Source organism: Salmo salar, chromosome ssa01 (assembly GCF_905237065.1).
Source record: "Salmo salar chromosome ssa01, Ssal_v3.1, whole genome shotgun sequence".
NCBI classification, from domain to species: Eukaryota; Metazoa; Chordata; class Actinopteri; order Salmoniformes; family Salmonidae; genus Salmo; species Salmo salar.
The window spans coordinates 43,218,460-43,245,585 of NC_059442.1; the positions used below are offsets into that span (position 1 = coordinate 43,218,460).

Consider the following 27,126-nt stretch of genomic DNA (forward strand, 5'->3'; position numbering starts at 1 on the left):
AGAACGGAAACAAGGAGACAGCCAGTGCTTCAATAAGTATCAAATATTCAACTTGATACCAGAGGTCTCTTGGAATAATCTAAACCTGTCCCCTAAATGCAAGCAGGTGGGGACCATGTTTACTGTTATACTTAGGTATAAAGATTTAGACCTGTTCTACCTGTCTTGATTTGTTTGAGGCAGGCGGTCAATTTGGAGTGAAAGGGAAGGCCAGTGGGGTGCTTGTGGAGGTTTACACAGTGTTACCTACAGAGTAACCAATACAGACCTGGGTTCAAATACTATTTGAAATCTTTCAAATACTTTGAGTGTTCGCTTTGGAATGCCAGGTGGGTAGTGGTTGCACTTTTGGGATGTTTCTATTGGTTATATTTCATTAGGCAAGCTTACTCAAGCACAGGCGGTTTTAGAAATGATTTCGAATAGTATTTTAACCCAGGTCAGAACCAGTGACATAAAAGGATGTGATATGCGTTCAGGATGTGATATGCGTTCAGGATGTGATATGCGTTCAGGATGTGATATGCGTTCAGGATGTGATATACGTTCAGGATGTGGTATACGTTCAGGATGTGGTATGCGTTCAGGATGTGATATGCGTTCAGGATGTGATATGCGTTCAGGATGTGGTATGCGTTCAGGATGTGATATACGTTCAGGATGTGATATGCGTTCAGGATGTGATATGCGTTCAGGATGTGATATGCGTTCAGGATGTGATATACGTTCAGGATGTGATATACGTTCAGGATGTGGTATGCGTTCAGGATGTGGTATGCGTTCAGGATGTGGTATGCGTTCAGGATGTGATATGCGTTCAGGATGTGATATGCGTTCAGGATGTGATATGCGTTCAGGATGTGGTATGCGTTCAGGATGTGGTATGCGTTCAGGATGTGGTATGCGTTCAGGATGTGATATGCGTTCAGGATGTGATATGCGTTCAGGATGTGATATGCGTTCAGGATGTGATATACGTTCAGGATGTGATATACGTTCAGGATGTGGTATGCGTTCAGGATGTGGTATGCGTTCAGGATGTGGTATGCGTTCAGGATGTGGTATGCGTTCAGGATGTGGTATGCGTTCAGGATGTGATATGCGTTCAGGATGTGATATGCGTTCAGGATGTGATATACGTTCAGGATGTGATATGCGTTCTGTGTGCAGTATGTTGTCACATAAGGACAGGTGTGGAGGAACTGCTAATGCATACAACACCTTTTTGTGCTTTCTTTGCAGAAATGGATAACATACGAGTCATTCCATGTCACTTTAGAAGGCCACTACACACAGATTGTTCTGAAATCGTTTATGTAGGTAGAGACCGCTAAGATTAGCATTCCTGAAACACTATTTTGTTGAAATTTAATATGATCTCTGAGAAATTAAGCTAATTTGATTGCACCCAAATTAGCCATTTCTATTCAAAGTATTTTTTTTAGCGGATTCCTCATGTCTTACTCATTATTAGGAAGAATGATGGTCCAAATCGGATATTAAATATTGAAGATTATATGAATCCTATATATTAAAATAGACCATTTGGGTGCAATCAATTAGCTTATTTTGTCAGAGACCAAATTATATTTCAACAAAATAATGTTTCAGGAATGCTACTCTTATCTGTTTCTAACTTGGGAAACGACTTCAGAACATTCTGAGATGGTGGGTGTCCATACTCTTTCTTATGCTTTTTAGGTGGAGAAGGTTTCCCATATACAGTACATAGGCATGATTGACAGCAGGGTAACATAAGCACAGTTTGGACCAAAATCAACCAGTATATTCCACGTAAAGAGCAATAATAGCCATAGGCAGGTCAAGGTAAGGTAAAGGTGGTGACGAGATGTACATCTTGTACACTAATAGTTGTACTAGTTCCCATCCTGACAGACACCTCGTTAAGTTCGCTGATGACACTGACTTGATCAGCCTGTTACATGTTGACGAGGACAAACATGGCCCGGTCCTAAATTACTTTGTAGAGGCGGTGTGACGAATCACACTTGGTCCTCAATACCAACAAGACCAAAGAGATGTGCATAGACTTCAGGAAGCGTACAACACCTACCTCTGCAACATCTATTAGAGGTCAGAACATAGAGATTGTAGAGGAATAGAGATATCTGGGTGTCCTCTTGGACAATAAGCTTCAGAGGAGTAAATGTACAGACCTGATCTACAAAAAGGGTCAGAGACTGTACTTTCTCAAAAAGCTGGGATCTTTTAATGTTAATATACTTTACTATACTGACTCTGTTTTAGAAATCTTTCACTGACAGTAATTGAACTTTTTGTATTGTTTGTTGGTTTGGCAATGCCGTTGTCAGCTAGAGAAATATGCTGAGAAGTATTATCACCACAGCAAGCAAGGTACTGGGAGTCAAACAGACAGGCCTGGATGAGATCTTTAAGGTCAGGGCCCTCCGCAAGGCTCACAAAATTATTTTAGACCCAAGCCACCCCCTGTAGCCGGACTTTGAACTACTCCCTTCTGGGCGCAGGTATAGGGCACCCCTCAGCAGGAAAAACAGAACTAGACAATAATGTGTGCCAGGTGTGAAATCCCTCCTAAATAGCTCGGGTTAATGTTCCTATCCACCCAGTAAGGCCAGCAGGCTAATGTTCCTATCCACCCAGTAAGGCCAGCAGGCTAATGTTCCTATCCACTCAGTAAGGCCAATGTTCCTATCCACTCAGTAAGGCCAGCAGGCTAATGTTCCTATCCACCCAGTAAGGCCAGCAGGCTAATGTTCCTATCCACCCAGTAAGGCCAGCAGGCTAATGTTCCTATAGACCCAGTAAGGCCAGCAGGCTAATGTTCCTATCGACCCAGTAAGGCCAGCAGGCTAATGTTCCTATCGACCCAGTAAGGCCAGCAGGCTAATGTTCCTATCGACCCAGTAAGGCCAGCAGGCTAATGTTCCTATCGACCCAGTAAGGCCAGCAGGCTAATGTTCCTATCCACCCAGTAAGGCCAGCAGGCTAATGTTCCTATCCACTCAGTAAGGCCAGCAGGCAAATGTTCCTATCCACCCAGTAAGGCCAGCAGGCTAATGTTCCTATCCACCCAGTAAGGCCAGCAGGCTAATGTTCCTATCGACTCAGTAAGGCCAGCAGGCTAATGTTCCTATCCACCCAGTAAGATCAGCAGGCTAATGTTCCTATCCACCCAGTAAGGCCAATGTTCCTATAGACCCAGTAAGGCCAGCAGGCTAATGTTCCTATAGACCCAGTAAGGCCAGCAGGCTAATGTTCCTATCCACCCAGTAAGGCCAGCAGGCTAATGTTCCTATAGACCCAGTAAGGCCAGCAGGCTAATGTTCCTATCGACCCAGTAAGGCCAGCAGGCTAATGTTCCTATCCACCCAGTAAGGCCAGCAGGCTAATGTTCCTATAGACCCAGTAAGGCCAGCAGGCTAATGTTCCTATCCACCCAGTAAGGCCAGCAGGCTAATGTTCCTATCCACTCAGTAAGGCCAGCAGGCTAATGTTCCTATCGACCCAGTAAGGCCAGCAGGCTAATGTTCATATCCACCCAGTATGGCCAGCAGGCTAATGTTCCTATCCACCCAGTAAGGCCAGCAGGCTAATGTTCCTATCCACCCAGTAAGGCCAGCAGGCTGATGTTCCTATCCACCCAGTAAGATCAGCAGGCTAATGTTCCTATACACCCAGTAAGGCCAGCAGGCTAATGTTCCTATCGACTCAGTAAGGCCAGCAGGCTGATGTTCCTATCCACCCAGTAAGATCAGCAGGCTAATGTTCCTATAGACCCAGTAAGGCCAGCAGGCTAATGTTCCTATCCACCCAGTAAGGCCAGCAGGCTGATGTTCCTATCCACCCAGTAAGATCAGCAGGCTAATGTTCCTATAGACCCAGTAAGGCCAGCAGGCTAATGTTCCTATCCACTCAGTAAGGCCAGCGGGCTAATGTTCCTATCCACCCAGTAAGATCAGCAGGCTAATGTTCCTATCCACCCAGTAAGGCCAGCAGGCTAATGTTCCTATAGACCCAGTAAGGCCAGCAGGCTAATGTTCCTATAGACTCAGTAAGGCCAGCAGGCTAATGTTCCTATAGACCCAGTAAGGCCAGCAGGCTAATGTTCCTATCCACCCAGTAAGGCCAGCAGGCTAATGTTCCTATAGAGCCAGTAAGGCCAGCAGGCTAATGTTCCTATCCACCCAGTAAGGCCAGCAGGCTAATGTTCCTATAGACCCAGTAAGGCCAGCAGGCTAATGTTCCTATCGACCCAGTAAGGCCAGCAGGCTAATGTTCCTATCGACCCAGTAAGGCCAGCAGGCTAATGTTCCTATCCACTCAGTAAGGCCAGCAGGCTAATGTTCCTATAGACCCAGTAAGGCCAGCAGGCTAATGTTCCTATCCACCCAGTAAGGCCAGCAGGCTAATGTTCCTATCCACTCAGTAAGGCCAGCAGGCTAATGTTCCTATCCACCCAGTAAGATCAGCAGGCTAATGTTCCTATCCACCCAGTAAGATCAGCAGGCTAATGTTCCTATCGACTCAGTAAGGCCAGCAGGCTAATGTTCCTATCCACCCAGTAAGGCCAGCAGACTAATGTTCCTATCCACCCAGTAAGGCCAGCAGGCTAATGTTCCTATCCACCCAGTAAGGCCAGCAGGCTAATGTTCCTATCGACTCAGTAAGGCCAGCAGGCTAATGTTCCTATCCACTCAGTAAGACCAGCAGGCTAATGTTCCTATCGACCCAGTAAGGCCAGCAGGCTAATGTTCCTATCGACCCAGTAAGGCCAGCAGGCTAATGTTCCTATCCACCCAGTAAGGCCAGCAGGCTAATGTTCCTATCGACTCAGTAAGGTCAGCAGGCTAATGTTCCTATCCACCCAGTAAGGCCAGCAGGCTAATGTTCCTATCCACTCAGTAAGGCCAGCAGGCTAATGTTCCTATCCACTCAGTAAGGCCAGCAGGCTAATGTTCCTATCGACCCAGTAAGGCCAGCAGGCTAATGTTCCTATCCACCCAGTAAGGCCAGCAGGCTAATGTTCCTATCGACTCAGTAAGGCCAGCAGGCTAATGTTCCTATCCACTCAGTAAGACCAGCAGGCTAATGTTCCTATCGACCCAGTAAGGCCAGCAGGCTAATGTTCCTATCGACCCAGTAAGGCCAGCAGGCTAATGTTCCTATCGACCCAGTAAGGCCAGCAGGCTAATGTTCCTATCCACCCAGTAAGGCCAGCAGGCTAATGTTCCTATCGACTCAGTAAGGCCAGCAGGCTAATGTTCCTATCCACCCAGTAAGGCCAGCAGGCTAATGTTCCTATCCACTCAGTAAGGCCAGCGGGCTAATGTTCCTATCCACTCAGTAAGACCAGCAGGCTAATGTTCCTATCCACTCAGTAAGGCAGCAGGCTAATGTTCCTATCGACCCAGTAAGGCCATCAGGCTAATGTTCCTATCCACCCAGTAAGGCCAGCAGGCTAATGTTCCTATTGACTCAGTAAGGCCAGCAGGCTAATGTTCCTATCCACTCAGTAAGGCCAGCAGGCTAATGTTCCTATCCACTCAGTAAGGCCAGCAGGCTAATGTTCCTATCGACCCAGTAAGGCCAGCAGGCTAATGTTCCTATCCACCCAGTAAGATCAGCAGGCTAATGTTCCTATAGACCCAGTAAGGCCAGCAGGCTAATGTTCCTATCCACCCAGTAAGGCCAGCAGGCTAATGTTCCTATCCACCCAGTAAGATCAGCAGGCTAATGTTCCTATCGACTCAGTAAGGCCAGCAGGCTAATGTTCCTATCCACCCAGTAAGATCAGCAGGCTAATGTTCCTATCCACCCAGTAAGGCCAGCAGGCTAATGTTCCTATCCACCCAGTAAGATCAGCAGGCTAATGTTCCTATCCACCCAGTAAGGCCAGCAGGCTAATGTTCCTATCCACCCAGTAAGGCCAGCAGGCTAATGTTCCTATCCACCCAGTAAGGCCAGCAGGCTAATGTTCCTATCCACCCAGTAAGGCCAGCAGGCTAATGTTCCTATCCACCCAGTAAGGCCAGCAGGCTAATGTTCCTATAGACCCAGTAAGGCCAGCAGGCTAATGTTCCTATCGACCCAGTAAGGCCAGCAGGCTAATGTTCCTATCGACCCAGTAAGGCCAGCAGGCTAATGTTCCTATCGACCCAGTAAGGCCAGCAGGCTAATGTTCCTATCGACCCAGTAAGGCCAGCAGGCTAATGTTCCTATCCACCCAGTAAGGCCAGCAGGCTAATGTTCCTATCGACTCAGTAAGGCCAGCAGGCTAATGTTCCTATCGACCCAGTAAGGCCGGCAGGCTAATGTTCCTATCCACTCAGTAAGACCAGCAGGCTAATGTTCCTATCCACCCAGTAAGGCCAGCAGGCTAATGTTCCTATCCACTCAGTAAGGCCAGCAGGCAAATGTTCCTATCCACCCAGTAAGGCCAGCAGGCTAATGTTCCTATCCACCCAGTAAGGCCAGCAGGCTAATGTTCCTATCCACCCAGTAAGGCCAGCAGGCTAGTCTCTTTTTATTGGTATGTAACTGTTATGAAAGTTGTATTGTCAATTTGTTTTGTGTTTAAACGCCACTTTAAACGTGTACATGACACTGCAAGCAAATTTCCCCGTGGGGACAGTAAAAGTTGTCATGTTGTGTTATGTCTAATGCTCAGTATATTTTTCTCTCAACAGTATATATGGCTTCTATAAGGGGATCCTCCCTCCAATCATGGCTGAGACCCCAAAGAGAGCAGTTAAGGTAAGGCACAGGAAGTGCGACGCTATTCACCACATGCACGGTCAACACGCCAGGTGGCGTCACTCCTACGCAATACTCGTCCCTCAGTGCAGGTGGAATCGCAGCGCTATCTGACGTAAGACAATGCAACACATGCCCACTAGAGCTGTGGGTGAATCACCTGTGTGACAACCCAGTAGGTTGTGTTCGTTAGGGCCCATCATAGCAAAACGTTTTGCAATGGACCACCAAAGTGAGTGCTTCTTATTGGACAAGTTCAAATAGGACCTCCCCGTTTCACTCCATTTCCGCGTGTTTTCTTCCATTTCATGCTGAACACTTCTACTGTGTGAAAATCTTCCCCGAGTGTGCTCGCTAATGCTGACATCCAGGGAACTCAGCACACACAACCTCCTCTGGGTCACCAGTTCTGGTATCTGCTGCTGCGTTTGCCTCTGGGAATAGTAAAGTGTTGTGATGGTGAGACACATGCTCAAAAACACACGTAGCAGCACCTCTCTCTGTCAGTGCCAGAGTACAGAATGTGCCATGGTTGTGTTCATCAGGCACCAAATGGAAGAAAACGGATGAAACCGGGAGGGACCACACCTGAATTTGTCCAATAAGAAATAAAAATGGTTGTTTTCCGTTGCAAAGCATTTGCCCTACCTCCCCCTCCTCTTGTAATGAGGTGTGTGCGTGCGTGCGTAAATACTCTCAGCGAGGAGACGGACAAATCACTTACCGAGCTAGAGCTGGCTGTACGATTGTAGGGGGAAATTATAGTGAATTATAGGAAAAATTCAACCTTTTTTTTATGTTAAATTGTTTTTGTACATCTCATATGATGCAAAACTCATCAAACCGGCTGTATATCTGCCTGCTTGAACAGCGAATAGCTCAGATACACATCAAAGAAAAACAAATGACCCCGGGAATAGATAGAACATCACTCAGAGATGCACAAAAACAATATAACATTCAACATGGGTCAATCGTTCCTTTAAACAGCAGATGTAATGGCCTCTGCAGGGCTTTTTGCCCTGAGCTCAGATTAACACATCTACTGATTTGTCGCCAGGCTGATGCTCCTCTTTCATTGTACATGAAATACAGGAAGGAGATAGGAAGTTATGCTTTTTGTGTCTCTAATTGAGGCCTAAGTCCTTGAGCATCACAACCCCACAAATCACTGTCCTAAGGGATGGTATTAATATAGAGCAACCGCATGGACTGTCTGTTATTGGTTCAAATCTTGTTCAAAATTATATGGTGCCATCAGAAACTATTCATGCTCCTTGACTTTTCCCACATTTTGTTGTGTTATAGCCTGAATTTTAAATGGATTAAATTGAGATTTTTGTTTTGTGTCACTGGCCTACACACAATACCCCATGTCAAAGTGGAATTGTGTCTTTCAAAAAATGTTTTACAAATTAATAGAAAATGAAAAGCTGAAATGTCTTGATGTCAATAAGTATCCAAACCCTATGGCAAGCCTAAAGGCGTTCAGGAGTAAAGATGTGCTGAACAAGTCCCATAACAATTTGCATGGACTCTGTGTGCAGTAATAGTGTTTAACGTGATGCTTGAATGACTACCTCATCTCTGTACCCCACACATACAATTATCTGTAAGGCCCCTCAGTCGAGCAGTGAATTTCAAACACAGATTCAACCACAAAGACCAGGGAGGTTTTCCAATGCCTCGTAAAGAAGGCATGGGTAAAGATAAAATAAGCAGACAGTGAATATCCCTTTGAGCATGGTGAAGTTATAAATTACACTTTGGATGGTGTATCAAAACACCCAGTCACTACAAAGATACAGGCGTCCTTCTTAACTCCGTTACCCGAGAGGAAGGAAACCCCTCAATTGTGACTTTAAAACAGCTACAGATTTTAATGGCTGAAATAGAAAACTGAGTATGGATGAACAACATTGTAGTTACTCTACAATACTAACCTAATTGACAGAGTGAAAAGAAGGAAGCCTGTACAGAATACAAATATTCCAAAATATGCATCCTGTTTGCAACAAGGCACTAAAGTAATACATAAAACGTGGCAAAGCAATTCACTTTTTGTCCTGAATACAAAGTTTTATGTTTGGGGCAAATCCAATACCACTCGCCATATCTTCAAGCATAGTGCTGGTTGCATCATGTTATGGGTATTCTTGTAATCGTTAAGGTCTGGGGAGTTTTTCATTATAAAAAGAAATTGAATAGAGCTAAGAACAGGCAAAATCCTAGAGGAAAAACTGGTTCAGTCTACTTTCCACCAGACACTGGGAGATTAATTCACCTTTCAGCAGGACAATAACCTAAAACACAAGGCCAAATCTACACTGGAGTTGCTTAGCAACAAGACAGTGAATGTCCTGAGGGGCCGAGTTAGATTTTCAAGTAGATTTAATTAAAAACTATGGCAATAGCTGAAAATGGTTGTCTAGCAGTGATCAACAACAAATTTGTTGATCATTTTGTAAACAATAAATGGGTAAATGTTGCACAACCCAGGTGTGGAAAGCTCTTAGAGACTTACCCAGAAAGACTCACAGCTGTAATCACTGTCAATGGTGCTTCGACAAAGTATTGACTCAGGGGTGTGAATACTTATGTAAAAGAGATAGTGTATTTTCAATACATTTGCAAAAATTTCAAAAAAGATGTTCTCACTTTCTCATGGGGTTGGATGTGGTAATGAATCCATTTTGAATTCAGACTGTAGCACAACAAAATGTGGAATAAGTCAAGGGGTATGAATACTTTCTGAAGGCACTGCATGTGTGCATCATAGTGGGCATACAGTGAGGGAAAAAAGTATTTGATCCCCTGCTGATTTTGTATGTTTGCCCACTGACAAAGAAATGATCAGTCTATAATTTTAAATGGTAGGTTTATTTGAACAGTGAGAGACAGAATAACAACAAAAAAATCCAGAAAAACGCATGCCAAAAATGTTATAAATTGATTTGCATTTTAATGAGGGAAATAAGTATTTGACCCCTCTGCAAAACATGACTTAGTACTTGGTGGCAAAACCCTTGTTGGCAATCACAGAGGTCAGACGTTTCTTGTAGTTGGCCACCAGGTTTCACACATCTCAGGAGGGATTTTGTCCCACTCCTCTTTGCAGATCTTCTCCAAGTCATTAAGGTTTCGAGGCTGACGTTTGGCAACTTGAACCTTCAGCTCCCTCAACATATTTTCTATGGGATTAACCTCTTACATCTAGATGTTCCGCTAGCGGAACACCGCTCCAATATCCAATGATAGAGCGTGGCGCGAATTACAAACTCCTCAAAAATCCCAAAACTTCAATTTTTCAAACATATGACTATTTTACACCATTTTAAAGACAAGACTCTCCTTTATCTAACCACATTGTCCGATTTCAAAAAGGCTTTACAACGAAAGCAAAACATTAGATTATGTCAGGAGAGTACCCAGCCAGAAATAATCACACACCCATTTTTCAAGCTAGCATATAATGTCACAAAAACCAAAACCACAGCTAAATGCAGCACTAACCTTTGATGATCTTCATCAGATGACACTCCTAGGACATTATGTTATACAATACATGCATGTTTTGTTCAATCAAGTTCATATTTATATCAAAAACCAGCTTGTTACATTAGCATGTGACGTTCAGAACTAGCATACCCACCGAAACTTCCGGTGAATTTACTAAATTACTCACGATAAACGTTCACAAAAAACATAACAATTATTTTAAGAATTATAGATACAGAACTCCTTTATGCAATCGCTATGTCCGATTTTAAAATAGCTTTTCGGTGAAAGCACATTTTGCAATATTCTGAGTAGATAGCCCGGCCATCATGGCTAGCTATTTTGACACCCACCAAGTTTGGCACTCACCAAACTCAGATTTACTATAAGAAAAATTGAATTACTTTTGCTGTTCTTCGTCAGAATGCACTCCCAGGACTTGTACTTTACACCCAATGTTGTTTTGGTTCCAAATAATCCATAGTTATATCCAAATAGCGGCGTTTTGTTCTTGCGTTCAAGACACTATCCGAAGGGTGACGCGCCGGCGCCTATCGTGACAAAAATGTCAAAATATTCCATTACCGTACTTCGAAGCATGTCAAACGCTGTTTAAAATCATTTTTTATGCGATTTTTCTCGTAAAATAGCGATAATATTCCGACCGGGAGACGTCGTTTTCGTTCAAAGACTGAAAATGTAAAATGGACTCTTCACGTGCACGCGCGCACCCGTTTCATTGTCCTCAGATCGACCGCTATCCAAATGCGCTACTGTTTTTCAGCCAGGGACTGCAGAGTCATCATTCCCCATTCTGGCGCCTTCTGAGAGCCTATGGGAGCCTTAGAAAATGTCACGTTACAGCAGAGATCCTCTGTTTTCGATAAAGAGGCTATAGAAGGCCAAGAAATGGTCAGAGAGGGCACTTCCTGTTTAGAGTCTTCTCAGGTTTTGGCCTGCCATATGAGTTCTGTTATACTCACAGACACCATTCAAACAGTTTTAGAAACTTTAGGGTGTTTTCAATCCAAATCAAACAATTATATGCATATTCTAGTTTCTGGGCAGGAGTAATAACCAGATTAAGTCGGGTTTGTTTTTTATCCGGCCGTGAAAATACTGCCCCCTATCCTAAACAGGTTAAGGTCTAGAGACTGGCTAGGCCACTCCAGGACCTTAATGTGCTTCTTCTTGAGCCACTCCTTTGTTGCCTTGGCTGTGTGTTTTGGGTCATTGTCATGCTGGAATACCCATCCACGACCCATTTTTCAATGCCCTGGCTGAGGGAAGGAGGTTCTCACCCAAGATTTGACGGTACATGGCCCCGTCCATCGTCCCTTTGATGCGGTGAAGTTGTCCTGTCCCCTTAGCAGAAAAACACCCCCAAAGCATAATGTTTCCACCTCCATGTTTGACGGTGGGGATGGTGTTCTTGGGGTCATAGGCAGCATTCCTCCTCCTCCAAACACGTTGAGTTGATGCCAAAGAGCTCCATTTTGGTCTCATCTGACCACAACACTTTCACCCAGTTGTCCTCTGAATCATTCAGATGTTCATTGGCAAACTTCAGACGGGCATGTATATGTGCTTTCTTGAGCAGGGGGACCTTGCGGGCGCTGCAGGATTTCAGTCCTTCACGGCGTAGTGTGTTACCAATTGTTTTCTTGGTGACCATGGTCCCAGCTGCCTTGAGATCATTGACAAGATCCTCCCGTGTAGTTCTGGGCTGATTCCTCACCGTTCTCATGATCATTGCAACTCCACGAGGTGAGATCTTGCATTGAGCCCCAGGCCGAGGGAGATTGACAGTTCTTTTGTGTTTCTTCCATTTGCGAATATTCGCACCAACTGTTGTCACCTTCTCACCAAGCTGCTTGGCGATGGTCTTGTAGCCCATTCCAGCCTTGTGTAGGTCTACAATCTTGTCCCTGACATCCTTGGAGAGCTCTTTGGTCTTGGCCATGGTGGAGAGTTTGGAATCTGATTGATTGATTGATTGCGTCTGTGGACAGGTGTCTTTTATACAGGTAACAAGCTGAGATTAGGAGCACTCCCTTTAAGAGTGTGCTCCTAATCTCAGCTCGTTACCTGTATAAAAGACACCTGGGAGCCAGAAATCTTTCTAATTGAGAGGGGGTCAAATACTTATTTCCCTCATTAAAATGCAAATCAATTTATAACATTTTTGACATGCGTTTTTCTGGATTCTTTTGTTGTTATTCTGTCTCTCACTGTTCAAATAAACCTACCATTAAAATTATAGACTGATCATTTCTTTGTCAGTGGGCAAACGCACAAAATCAGCAGGGGATCAAATACTTTTTTCCCTCGCTGTACATGTAAGTGCAAGTTTTCCCACCATTGTGTGACTGTGTGTGTCTTTATGTAATGAGTCTGTCTAAAACTTCCTCCTCCTGGCTTGGACACCTCATTTCTCTTCATCTCTTCTCTCCATAGTTCTTCACCTTCGAACAGTACAAGAAGCTGCTGAGTCTCACCGGTCTGTCCGCTGGTCTAGTAAGTTACACAAACACACACTCAGACAACTATGGGCCGTGCTTTTTCACTTCAGATTTTCCACACACAAAATAAAAGCACCCAAGTATATCTAACCCCATCACTCAAGCCCCGGTAGATGTGTACCCACTGACTGACTGTCAACATTCTTACCTTGACTAAGAATTTTCTTCTGGCTGACTGTGTGAGTCAGATGTGTAACTGAGACAGAGTCACCTCTACAAGGAATGACCTCGCCTCCCCACCCAGCATCCATTCAGCTGACAGATGTGTGTCAGCTGGGATTTCTGAGTGATGGATGGCCTACCTGTGCTAGCCCGTACCTGTATGCACTTCACAATGACTAGCCTAGATATACCTGATCTGGCACTGCGTAACTACCGCAGAGTGTTTGCATAGCCATCCACAGAGAAATGTTTATCTGTCCCATCAATCACTCCTCTCCACCCCCTCCCCCTCCACCCCCTTCAGTCTCTCTCAGCGGCCTCCCCCTCTCCTCCCTACCTCCTCCCCTCTCTAAGCCTCCCACAACCAACCCCACCCCTCCCCTCGGGCGATGTGTGGTTATGTAATGTAACGTCATAGTGAATAGTAGTAGTGAGTGGGTGGGTGGGTGAGGGATGTGTGTGTGGGATGGGGGGGTTTGTTTGTGTGCTCGCCCCACGTCAGGGCCCATCCTCACAGACAGACAGACGGACAGACTCAGCCACTTCTTCCTCACTACCTTCTTATTGCTGCTATTCCTCCCTCCTTCATCATCAATCACACTGAGGCTGTTCAGCTGCATACCCTGAACAGGATGACACACATACACACACACATGCTCACACACACGTACAGTACAAAACACACACACACAGGTCCAGGGGCACTTGACAGACAGGCAGACAAGAGGACAAAGCAAGAGGGAGAGTAATGACCTGCAGACTTGTTCCTGACGTTTTCCCGTTACGCCTGTCCCAGAGCACGCACACGCATGCAGTACAAGCCTCACACACACCGCGCACACACGCACATGCATACACACACCTGGACCTGCACCTGGACAAGAGGAATACCTGTGTCAGAATGGTGTTCAACGAGTACAGTTCTGCTTTCAATACTATAGTGCCCTCCAAGCTCGTCACTGAGCTCAGGGCCCTGGGTCTGAACCCCTCTCTGTGCAACTGGGTCCGAGACTTCCTGATGGACTGAGGCCAGGTGGTGAGGATTGGCAACATCTCCGCCACACTGATCCGCAACACGGGGGTCCCACAGGGTTGTGTGCTCTTCCCCCTCCTGTACTCCCTGTTCCCCCACGACTACGTGGCTACGCACAAACTCAATCATCTGACGACATGATAGTGGTAGGCCTGATTATGAACAACGACGAGACAGCCTACAGGGAGGAGGTTAGATCTCTGGTGGAAAATAGCCTCTCCCTCTAACGTCAAAACAAAGGAGCTGACCGTTCACTACAGGAGACGGAAGAGGGAGCATGCCCCCATCCACATAGACATGTCTGCAGTGGAGAGTGTCAAAAACTTCATGTTCCTTGCCGTGCACATCACTGAGGACCTGAAATAGTCCCATCATACTGAGACCGTGGTGAAGAATGCACAACAGTGCCTCATCAACCTCAGGCGGCTGAAGAAATTCTGCATGGTCCGTAAGTCCAGGCTGTATCACAACCTGCCATGATTGGGAGTCCCATAGGGCGGCGCACAATTGGCCCAGCGTCGTCATTGTAAATAATCATTTGTTCTTAACAGACTCACCTAGTTAAATTAAGGTAAAAAAAATAGACATTTCAAAAGACCTTAAACTCCAACAGATGCACCATTGAGAGCATTCTGTCGGGCTGCATCCCCGCCTGGAATGGCGACTGCACCTCGTTCAACCGCAAGGCTCTCCGAGCCACAGTTCACTCTACTACCATCTAGTAGACCGAGACAGTACAGGACCGAGAGACTGAGAAACAGCTAATATCACCAGGCCATCAAACTGTTAAACAGCTGTCACTAGCCTGCTACCTGCCTGGTACTCAGCTCTGCACCTTGAGACTAATGCCCCATCTATATAAAGTCGTTGAATACTGGTCACCTCATATTCTGTTTATGTACTGTTGTTTACTCACTGTGTACGTACAGTTGAAGTCGGAAGTTTACATACACTTAGGTTGCAGTCATTAAAACTCATTTTTCAACCACTTCCCAAATGTATTGTTAACAAAGTCGGTTAGGACATCTACTTTGTGCATGACACAAGTCATTTTTCTAACAATTGTTTACAGACAGATTATTTCACTTATAATTCACTGTATCATAATTCCAGTGGGTCAGAAGTTTACATACCTTTGACTGTACCTTTAAACAGCTTGGAAAATTCCAGAAAATTATGTCATGGCTTTAGAAGCTTCTGATAGGCTAATTGACATAATTTGAGTGAATTGGAGGTGTACCTGTGGATGTCTTTCAAGGCCTACCTTCAAACGCAATGCCTTTTTGCTTGACATCATGGGAATATCAAAAGAAATCAGCCAAGACCTCCAAAAAAATTGTAGACCTCCACAAGTCTGGTTCATCCTTGGGAGCAATTTCCAAACGCCTGAAGGTACCACGTTCATCTGTACAAACAATAGTACACAAGCATAAACACCATGGGACCACGCGACTGTCATACCGCTCAGGAAGGAGACGCGTTCTGTCTCCTAGAGATGAACGTACTTTGGTGCGAAAAGTGCAAATCAATCCCAGAACAACGGCAAAGGACCTTGTGAAGATGCTGGAGGAAACATGTACAAAAGTATCTATATCCACAGTAAAGCGAGTCCTATATCGACATAACCTGAAAGGCCTCTCAACAAGGAAGAAGCCAGTGCTCCAAAACCGCCATAAAAAATCCAGACCACGGTTTGCAACTGCACATGGGGATCAAGATTGTACTTTTGGGAGAAATGTCCTCTGGTCTGATGAAACAAAAATAGAACTGTTTGGCCATAATGACCATCGTTATGTTTGGAGGAAAAAGGGGGATGCTTGCAAGCCGAAGAACACCATCCCAACCGTGGAGCACAGGGTTGGCAGCATCATGTTGTGGGGGTGCTTTGCTGCTGGAGGGACTGGTGCACTTCACAAAATAGATGGCATCATGAGGAAAGAAAATTATGTGGATATATTGAAGCAACGTCTCAAGACATCAGTCAGGAAGTTAAAGCTTGGTCGCAAATGCGTCTTCCAAATGGACAATGACCCCAAGCATTCTTCCAAAGTTGTGGCAAAATGGCTTAAGGACAACAAAGTCAAGGTATTGGAGTGGCCATCACAAAGCCCTGACCTCAACCCTATAGAAAATTTGCGGGCAGAACTGAAAAAGCGTGTGCGAGCAAGGAGGCCTACAAACCTGACTCAGTTACACCAGCTCTGTCAGGGGCAATGGGCCAAAATTCATCCAACATATTGTGGGAAGCTTGTGGAAGGCTACCTGAAACGTTTGACCCAAGTTAAACAATTTAAAGGCAATGCTACCATACTAATTGAGTTTATGTAAACTTCTGACCCACTGGGAATGTGATGAAAGAAAGAAAAGCTGAAATAAAACATTCTCTCTACTATTGTTCTGACATTTCCCATTCTTAAAATAAAGTGGTGATCCTAACTGACCTAAGACAGGGAATTTTTACAAGGATTAAATGTCAGGAATTGGGAAAAACTGAGTTTTTAAATGTATTTGGCTAAGGTGTATGCAAACTTCAGACTTCAACTGTATATACTGTATTCGCAACAGAGCTCATCCTAATATAACTAATACTGTACATGCACTACATGACCAAGTATGTGGACACCCCTTCAAATTAGTGGATTCGGCAATTTCAACCACACCCGTTGCTGACAGGTGTATAAAATCGAGCACACGGCCATGCAATCTCCATAGACAAACATTGGCAGTAGAATGGCCTGTACTGAAGAGCTCAGTGACTTTCAATGTGGCACCGTCATAGGATGCCACCTTAACAACAAGTCAGTTCTACAAATGTTTTCCCTGCTAGAGCTGTACCGATCAACTGTAAGTGTTGTTATTGTGATATGTAAATGTCTAGGAGGAATAACTACTCAGCCGTGAAGTGGTAGGCCACACAAGCTCACAGAATGGGACCGCCGAGGGCTGAAGTATGTATCGCGTAAAGATCGTCTGTCCTCGGTTGCAACACTCACTACCGAGTTCCAAACTGCCTCTGGAAGCAACGTCGGCACAAGAACTGTTTGTCGGGAGCTTCATGAAATGGGTTTCCATGGCCGAGCAGCCGCCTAACACAAGCCTAATATCACCATGCGCAATGACAAGCGTTGGCTGAAGTGGTGTAAAGCTTGCCGCCATTGGACTCTGGAGCAGTGGAAACGCGTTCTCTGGAGTGATGAATCATGCTTCACCATCTGGCAGTCCGACAGAGAAATCTGGGTTAGGCGGATGCCAGGAGAACGCTACCTGCCCCAATGCATAGTCCCAACTGTAAACTTTGGTGGAGGAATAATGGTCCGGGGCTGTTTTTCATGGTTCGGGCTAGGCCCCTTAGTTCCAGTGAAGGGAAATCTTAACGCTACAGCATACAATGACATTCTGGACGATTCTGTGCTTCCAACATTGTGGCAACCGTTTGGAGAAGGCCCTTTCCTGTTTCAGCATGACATTGAAATGTGTGGAAGAACTTGACTGGCTTGCACAAAGCCCTGACCTCAACCCCGTTAAACTCCTTTGGGATGAATTGGAATGCCGACTGTGAGCCAGGCCTAATCGCCCAACATCAGTGCCCGACCTCACTAATCCTCTTGTGGCTGAACAGAAGAAAGTCCCTGCAGTAATGTTCCAACATCTTCCCAGAAGAGTGGAGGCTGTTATAGTAGCAAAGGGGGCACCACCTCCATATTAATGCCCATGATTTTAGAATGAGATGTTCGACGAGCAGGTGTCCACATACTTTTTTACAATTTTCTTTCCAAATGATATACTGTCTATACACACACCATGTATTTATATTCTTGATTCTCACACATGCTCACTCTAATACAGTGCCTTCAGAAAGTATTCATACCCCTTGACTTATTCCACGTTTTGTTGTTACAGCCTGAATTCAAAATGTATTAAATATTGTATTTTTTTACCCATCTACACACAATACCCCATAATGATGAAGGGAAAACATGGTTTTAGACATTTGAGCAAATTGATTGAAAATGAAATACAGAAATATCTCATTTACATAAGTATTCACACCCCTGAGTCAATAATTTGAAGAAACACCTTTGGCAAAGATTTCAGCTGTGACTCTTTCTTGGTAAGTCTCTAAGAGCTTTCCACACCTGGATTGTGCAACATTTGCCTAATTATTATAATTGTTTTAAATGTCAAGCTCTGTCAAATTGGTTGTTGACTATTGCTTAGGTAACCATTTTCAGGTCTTGCCATACATTTTCAAGTAGATTTAAGTCTAAACTATAACTCGGCCACATTCACCGTCTTCTTGGTACGCAACTCCAATGTAGATTTGGCCTTGTGTTTTAGGTTATTATCCTGCTGGAAGGTGAATTCATCTCCCAGTGTCTGGTAGAAAGCAGACTGAAACAGGTTTTCCTCTAGGATTGTTCCTGTGCTTAGCTCCATTCCATGTATTTTGTTATCCTGAAAAACTCCCCGGTCTTTAACGATTACAAGCATACCCACAACATGATGCAGCCACCACTATGCTTGAAAATATGGAGAGTGTTACTCTGTAGTGTTTGTATTAGATTTGCCCCAAAAATAACACTTTGTCTTCAAGACAAAAAGTTAATTGCTTGCAACATTTTTTGCAATATTACTTCAGTGCCTTGTTGCAAACAAGATGCATGTTTTGGAATATTTGTATTCTGTACAGGCTTCCTTCTTTTCACTCTGTCGATTAGGTTAGTATTGTGGAGTAACTATAATGTTGTTGATCTATCCTCAGTTTTCTCCTATCACAGCCATTAAACTCTGTAACTGTTATAAAGTCACCATTGGCCTCATGATGAAATCCCTGAGCGGTTTCCTTCCTCTCCGGCAACTGAGTTAGAAAAGACGCCCGTATCTTTGTAGTGACTGGGTGTATTGATACACTATCCAAAGTGTAATTAAAGAACTTGACCATGCTCAAAGGAATATTCAATGTCTTTTTTTTACCCATCTACCAATAGGTGCCCTTCGTTGTGAGGCATTGGAAATCTCCCTGGTCTTTGTGATTGAATCTGTTTGAAATTCACTGCTTGACTGAGGGACCTTACAATTACCTGTATGTGTGGCGGTTCTAGCTAAAACTATATAAATATAAAAATAGATACAAAAATAAGACTCAGAAACATCAAAAAGAAGTAACAAAGACAAATAGAAACAAATGTGTGTTGATTTGGCACTCGCGTCAATTCATTACCCATCACCCAACACTGTCAACCAAGAGTCAAGACTAAACCAGCTCACCTTGGTGGTGTGCAAACAGGTTTTATATTATTCTTAACGATTTCACACAAACCAGAAAAAATGCAACAACATGTCTGTGAAACTATATATGCACAGTATTATGAATGAATTGTGGTTTATTTGGTAGCATTTCGTAGTGTGACTGATTTTACTAATTGCATTAGTACTGTACAAAGTTAGAGGTGTGCTATTTGATAGATTCCCCCGCCCCCCCTACCTCGGGCTTCCAATGGGGAGACCTGAGGTTAACCTACCCCTGCCCCCCTCCCCATCTCGTACTTCTGAGTGGGAGACCTTCCCAGGCAGTAGCCTGCCTAGCTCACAAACTAGAATCAGGGTGCCCACTCCGACAAGGTTAATTGACCAACAGTCCCACACGGTGACATCATATCATTGGTGTGACGTTCAAATGAGCGATAGAAAACCGATCATGCAAATGTCACCATTCCAACATTTTTGGTGCGGGTGCTCCATGCCGCCCTGGGCGGCTGCCCATGTCACCTATACCTAAATCCGCCACTGGGTACAGAGATGAGATAGTGTTTAACATGATTTTGTAATGAATATTACACACAGAGTCCATGCAGCTTATTATGTGACTTGTTAAGCAAATCTTTACTCCTGAACTTATTTAGGGTTGCCATAACAAAGGGGTTAAATACTTATTGACTCAAGACATTTCATCTTTTCATTTTTTATTCATTTGTACAAAATAAAAAAATAAAAAATGTCACTTTAACGTTATTGGGTATTGTGTGTGTGCCAGTCACCAAAAATCAAAATGTAATCCATTTGAAATTCAGGCTGTAACACAACAAATTGTGGAATAAGTCAAGGGTGTCAATACTTTCTGAAGACACTGTATATCTACTTGTATTGTTATTTCTTGATTCTTGTTTTGATTTTTTAGATTATTTGTATTGTATTTGCGAGACATTCTACTGCACTGTTGGTAACATAAGCACTTCTCTGCACCTGCCATAACACCTGCAAATATGTGTACGTGACCAAGAAACGTTGATATGATGCATGCACACACACACACACACACACACACACATCATGCGCTGGTCTTTTCCCCTCACACAGGCTCGACACACATTGACCACCCTTCGCTGTACGTCAAGCACACACTTAAGTACTTCATGCTAAATGTCCATTCGATTGGACTGTTTTACTTTTCTGGAGAATCAGTCGCTTCACCCCTATACTCTTCCACCAGTCGTCTTGGGCTTTTTCCCTTTTTCCCACCTGTCCAACAGTTCTCTTACAAGAACAGATCCGCCTTTACATCCTCCTCATCCGTCTTCAACGTCTATGACATCCGCCTCTCCTTTCTCTCGCTCGCTCGCTCTTTCATTCAGCCCCTTCTCTCCCTCTGCTCCCTCTATCCACCGCTTTGTTGGCTCTTTACATTTGTAGACATGGAACAATGGCTGTCACAGCATGACTGAGACTGATGTCCTATGTCCGTGTGTGAGAGAGACTGGTTTCTGTCAAAGCCGTATGCCCTGTATGCCATGAAGCTTTCAGTTGTACTGTTGTCATAAACACACTACTATGCTCACAATGTAAACCCATATAATCCATTTTATACTATATATCTTATAAACAAATATGCCCTGTACATTTCCCTGTGGCTACCTGCCCTTCTCTATTTCTCTCTTCCCTCTGTCCTTTTCCCTCCCTGTTGATGTGGAACTTGAATCTTGTATTTCACTCCCGTACGTCTCCCTCTTTAACCATCTCCCTCTTTCTCTCCTGCTTTCCCCCTCCCTTTCTCTCTCCCCAGGCTCTGTCAGTAGCAGGTCTAGGGTCAGGTCTGACCGAGGCATTGGTGGTCAACCCATTTGAAGTGGTCAAAGTCGGCCTGCAGGCCAACAGAGATTCTTTCCAAGTGGTGAGATTCAAAAGCACTGTTTAATAGGAACTTAATACACTGCAATATCTCACTGTTGTCACTTACGATGGCCCGAATCCTAACTTGAGATCTGCATGCTTAACTTGCCCTTTACCGTTGATGTTTATCTTGACAGTAACCATTGCATGGTTTTGCGATAGTCGAGTTAAGGATTCCGCCCTTATAGTGGATCTTTGCTATTCTCAGTCATTGACGCGTGCGCCCATACGGCATGCAGCCTTCCATGTGTCCTTGAGGTCGTTTTCTTAACTGTTTATTTTACTCTCATAAAGTGGAACTATTCTATTCTCTGTCATTGACATTGTGCTCTTTTCTTCTCTTCCTGACCTTGCCCCTATACAGCAGCCCTCCACGTTTGCCCAAGCACGGAACATCATCAACGCAGACGGCTTTGGCCTGCGAGGGCTGAATAAAGGTTTAACGTCAACCCTGGGGCGCCACGGCGTCTTTAACATGATCTACTTTGGATTCTACTTCAACGTCAAGGACGCCATTCCTGCCAGCCAGGTATCAGGAGATTAGATTGAATGTGCCTGTCTGTGTTGTTGCTGTCCTGGCCTGTAGCTCTGTTGGTTTTTTCCATAGACTTTCTGTTTTTACACCAAACAGACCAAGGACTTTTGACTTTCCTTTACATTAGATCAGTTGAATGTAACTGTATGTGTACAGTTTTTTTTGTGTGTTAAGTTGTATTGTAGGTCATAGACTATATATTCCTAAACCAAACTGACCAGCCACCAAGTGACTTTCCCTTACAGTAGATCTAATTGTTATGTCCTGTCCATAGACAAAGCCAGGCCTATTAATCACTTTGAGAGCCTTTCAAACAGCCTCTCAGTCTAATATACTGGATAAGTGGCTCTCAGCCACTTAGCAACAGGCCTGTGAAAATACCAATTTTATGGCAGTTGGATTGGTTAGCCATGCTCAAATTACAACAGTTGGATTGGTTAGCCATGCTCTAAGTACTACAGTTGGATTGGTTAGCCATGCTCTAAGTACTACAGTTGGATTGGTTAGCCATGCTCTAAGTACTACAGTTGGATTGGTTAGCCATGCTCAAATTACAACAGTTGGATTGGTTAGCCATGCTCTAAGTACAACAGTTGGATTGGTTAGCCATGCTCTAAGTACTACAGTTGGATTGGTTAGCCATGCTCAAATTACAACAGTTGGATTGGTTGGCCATGCTCAAATTACAACAGTTGGATTGGTTGGCCATGCTCAAATTACAACAGTTGGATTGGTTAGCCATGCTCAAATTACAACAGTTGGATTGGTTAGCCATGCTCTAAGTACTACAGTTGGATTGGTTAGCCATGCTCAAATTACAACAGTTGGATTGGTTATCCATGCTGTAAGTACTACAGTTGGATTGGTTAGCCATGCTCAAATTACAACAGTTGGATTGGTTAGCCATGCTGTAAGTACTACAGTTGGATTGATTAGCCATGCTGTAAGTACTACAGTTGGATTGGTTAGCCATGCTCTAAGTACTACAGTTGGATTGGATAGCTATGCTCTAGGTACTACAGTTGGATTGGTTATCCATGCTGTAAGTACTACAGTTGGATTGGTTAGCCATGCTCTAGGTACTACAGTTGGATTGGTTAGCCATGCTCTAAGTACTACAGTTGGATTGGTTAGCCATGCTCAAATTACTACAGTTGGATTGGTTAGCCATGCTGTAAGTACTACAGTTGGATTGATTAGCCATGCTGTAAGTACTACAGTTGGATTGGTTAGCCATGCTCTAAGTACTACAGTTGGATTGGATAGCTATGCTCTAGGTACTACAGTTGGATTGGTTAGCCATGCTCTAAGTACTACAGTTGGATTGGTTAGCCATGCTCTAGGTACTACAGTTGGATTGGTTAGCCATGCTCTAAGTACTACAGTTGGATTGGTTAGCCATGCTCTAAGTACTACAGTTGGATTGGTTAGCCATGCTGTAAGTACGACAGTTGGATTGGATAGCCATGCTCTAAGTACTACAGTTGGATTGGTTAGCCATGCTCAAAGTACTACAGTTGGATTGGTTAGCCATGCTCAAATTACAACAGTTGGATTGGTTAGCCATGCTCTAGGTACTACAGTTGGATTGGTTAGCCATGCTCTAAGTACTACAGTTGGATTGGTTAGCCATGCTGTAAGTACTACAGTTGGATTGATTAGCCATGCTCTAGGTACTACAGTTGGATTGGTTAGCCATGCTGTAAGTACTACAGTTGGATTGGTTAGCCATGCTCTAAGTACTACAGTTGGATTGGTTATCCATGCTCTAAGTACTACAGTTGGATTGGTTAGCCATGCTCTAAGTACTACAGTTGGATTGGTTAGCCATGCTCAAATTACAACAGTTGGATTGGTTAGCCATGCTCTAGGTACTACAGTTGGATTGGTTAGCCATGCTCTAAGTACTACAGTTGGATTGGTTAGCCATGCTCTAAGTACTACAGTTGGATTGGTTATCCATGCTCTAAGTACTACAGTTGGATTGGTTAGCCATGCTCTAAGTACTACAGTTGGATTGGTTAGCCATGCTGTAAGTACTACAGTTGGATTGGTTATCCATGCTGTAAGTACTACAGTTGGATTGGTTAGCCATGCTGTAAGTACTACAGTTGGATTGGATAGCCATGCTCTAAGTACTACAGTTGGATTGGTTAGCCATGCTCTAAGTACTACAGTTGGATTGGTTAGCCATGCTCTAAGTACTACAGTTGGATTGGTTAGCCATGCTCTAAGTACTACAGTTGGATTGATTAGCCTAAGTACTGCAGTCAGTGAGGCAACTGAGAGGAAGGAAAATTAGAGAGGAGTTGGGTAGAGTGCCGCTAATACCTCGTCTGTTTGCTCTCTACAACATCCTCAGAGGTTCACGTTACACATCCGGCGTAGAGGGCCTGATTCCCAAACAAAAGTACATTTTGTTGAATGGAAACGTTACCATAGGCCAGCCTGTTCACCGTGTATAAACTGGAGACAGCATTAGGGCTGTGTCCCAAATGGCACCCTACCTCAGATATTGTGCACTACTTTTGACCAGGGCCCATAGGGCTCTTGTCAAAAGTAGTGCACTACATCTGGAATAGGATGCCATTTGGGATGCAGCCTAGATTAACTTCCATGGACTAATTGAAAGCAGACAGTGTATTATTATTTCAGGAGGAAGTTAGTTCTACAGTGGGGTAGATGTGGAAGCCGTATAACTGAAGCTTTCTTTTATTGGGTGAATTCACCCCTGGTCTGCATGATTCTGGCATTTATGGATAGTTATTATCATGCGTGAACTGTATTAAAGTGGTCATAGAGGGAAAATGACCACTTCTTAGTCTTGGTTATCTTAGCTTCTGAGAGTGATCCTTTGGGGAAAACCAGTCATATCTCTCCATGTAGGAATTTTTCTACTGACTCAGAATGGCTGGTAATTAGACGGAATCATTATGAGATGGAAAAAGGGGGTCATATAAGTCTAACTATGCATTATAACTGCATCATAATGCATTATACCTACCTGCAGGCTTGGCTGGAGTTGAGGCTGTATTAGGTGAAGCTCAGACCATTGTGTAGTTACAGGACAGGAAAGATATAACCTACTCCAGCAGAGACAGGCTGGGCTGATTATTGAACCACTTCAAAGGCTTTTGTTAGCAGGGTGAGCAATGAGCATCGCAACTCAGTCGTGTCGGCAGTCAAATTCACTGTGCCACGTTCATGTGCATTTGAATGGGCTGTTCCTAACACAATGCTATCAGAAGTGAATGTGTGAGTTGGTGCTTATTGTAGGTACATGTTGGTGTACAGAGGCCAGACTAAAATGTAACCTCCTCAGTAACTAAAACGTAACCTCCTGCTTGAGTACCCCAACTCTTTTATGAGTACCGGTACTGTAAAACTAAAACGAGTACCGGAAATTTTTATTCCACTTCAAGCAGTTCCGTACTCCACATTCTACTTTTAAAAAAACAACTCTAAGATGATCTGTTATTTAACTCAGCAGCACTCAGTGTCCAGATCTTTGACAAGATACAGGCTTGTCCAGGGCCTGCGTTTCTATAGGCTTCTGTCATTTGTAAAAAAATATATATCCTGACCAATTAACCTTCAGAGTTCCCTGGGCCGACCAGGACTTCTCTCTCTCTCTGGTACAGTAACACACACACACACACACACACACACACACACACACACACACACACACCACACACACACACACACACACACACACACACACACACACACACACACACACACACACAGTAATACCCAATTAGACTAAATTGTCCCCATATGCCTCCGCCAGTCTGCCTGCATGAACCCTGTTTATAAATCCTCTCTCTCTCTAGCAAGCGCACAAACAGACATGTGCTTCAGCCAATCAGAGAGGTGGAAACTGCAGTCAGGAAGCACTAATTTGCCCCCTGCTAACATAAAATGATCAAGGTTTTCATGCCAGCTTTTCATATGCATGAGTCAGAGTCATAGCTCTCTCTCTCCAACTCCCCCCCCCCACACACACATTGTCCTTACATCTATCCTGTTGGGTTGGGTTGGGTTGGATTTAATCACTACACCATCGAGAGATATACAGTTGAAGTAAGAAGTTTACATACAACTTCGCAAAATACATTTAAACTCAGTTTTTCACAATTCCATTGTCCTTACATTTATCCTGTTCGGTTGGATTTAATCACGACACCATCGAGATATATATATAGTTGAAGTAAGAAGTTTACATACAACTTCGCAAAATGCATTTAAACTCAGTTTTTCACAATTCCTGACATTTAGCCTCTCTAGGGTAGGTGGCACCAAATCGTCCCACCTACGTAACAGCCAGTGTAATCCCGTGGCGCGTTATTCAAAAACCTCAAAAATGCAAAAACTTCAATTTTTCAAACATATGACTATTTTACACCATTTTAAAGACAAGACTCTCATTAATCTAACCACACTGTCCGATTTCAAAAAGGCTTTACAACGAAAGCAAAACATTAGATTATGTCAGCAGAGTACCCAGCCAGAAATAATCAGACACCCATTTTTCAAGCTAGCATATAATGTCACATAAACCCAAACCACAGCTAAATGCAGCACTAACCTTTGATGATCTCCATCAGATGACAACCCTAGGACATTATGTTATACAATACATGCATGTTTTGTTCAATCAAGTTCATATTTATATCAAAAACCAGCTTTTTACATTAGCATGTGACTAGCATGTGACTAGCATTCCCACCGAACACTGAATTGACTAAATTACTCACGATAAACGTTCACAAAAAGCATAACAATTATTTTAAGAATTATAGATACAGAACTCCTCTATGCACTCGATATGTCCGATTTTAAAATAGCTTTTCGGTGAAAGCACATTTTGCAATATTCTCAGTAGATAGCCCGGCATCACAGGGCTAGCTATTTAGACACCCAGCAAATGTAGCACTCACCAAAGTCAGATTTACTATAAGAAAAATGTTATTACCTTTGCTGTCTTCGTCAGAATGCACTCCCAGGACTTATACTTCAATAACAAATGTTGGTTTGGTTCAAAATAATCCATAGTTATATCCAATAAGGGTGACGAGCATGGCGCAATTCGTGACAAAAAAATTCTCAATATTCCATTACCGTACTTCGAAGCATGTCAACCGCTGTTTAAAATCAATTTTTATGCCATTTTTCTCATAAAAAAAGCGATAATATTCCGACCGGGAATCTGCGTTTAGGTGAACAGACGAAAGAAAATAAAGCATTCGGTCGACTCGGGCACGCGCCTAAGCCCATAGTACTCTGATCGGCCACTTGCCAAAAGCGATAATGTGTTTCAGCCAGAGGCTGCCTCGATATCGTTCAGCTTTTTCCCGGGCTCTGAGAGCCTATGGGAGCCGTAGGAAGTGTCACGTTAGAGCAAAGATCCTCAGTCTTCATTAAAAAGAGCCAAGATGAAACACAACTTC

The 27,126-nt window shown here is 43.9% G+C and overlaps 1 protein-coding gene across 3 annotated transcripts in view; it reads left to right on the forward strand.

Moving 5' to 3' along the window:
• slc25a21 (solute carrier family 25 member 21) overlaps positions 1–27,126 on the forward strand; it is a 195,200-nt gene that overhangs the window by 159,435 nt on the left and 8,639 nt on the right. For all 3 annotated transcript variants that reach the window (XM_045717979.1, XM_014197922.2, XM_045717980.1), the window contains exons 5-8: positions 6,690–6,756; positions 12,712–12,771; positions 21,032–21,139; positions 21,503–21,667. In XM_045717979.1, the coding sequence (XP_045573935.1) occupies positions 6,690–6,756; positions 12,712–12,771; positions 21,032–21,139; positions 21,503–21,667 (400 nt within the window). The remainder of the gene's footprint in view (positions 1–6,689; positions 6,757–12,711; positions 12,772–21,031; positions 21,140–21,502; positions 21,668–27,126) is intronic.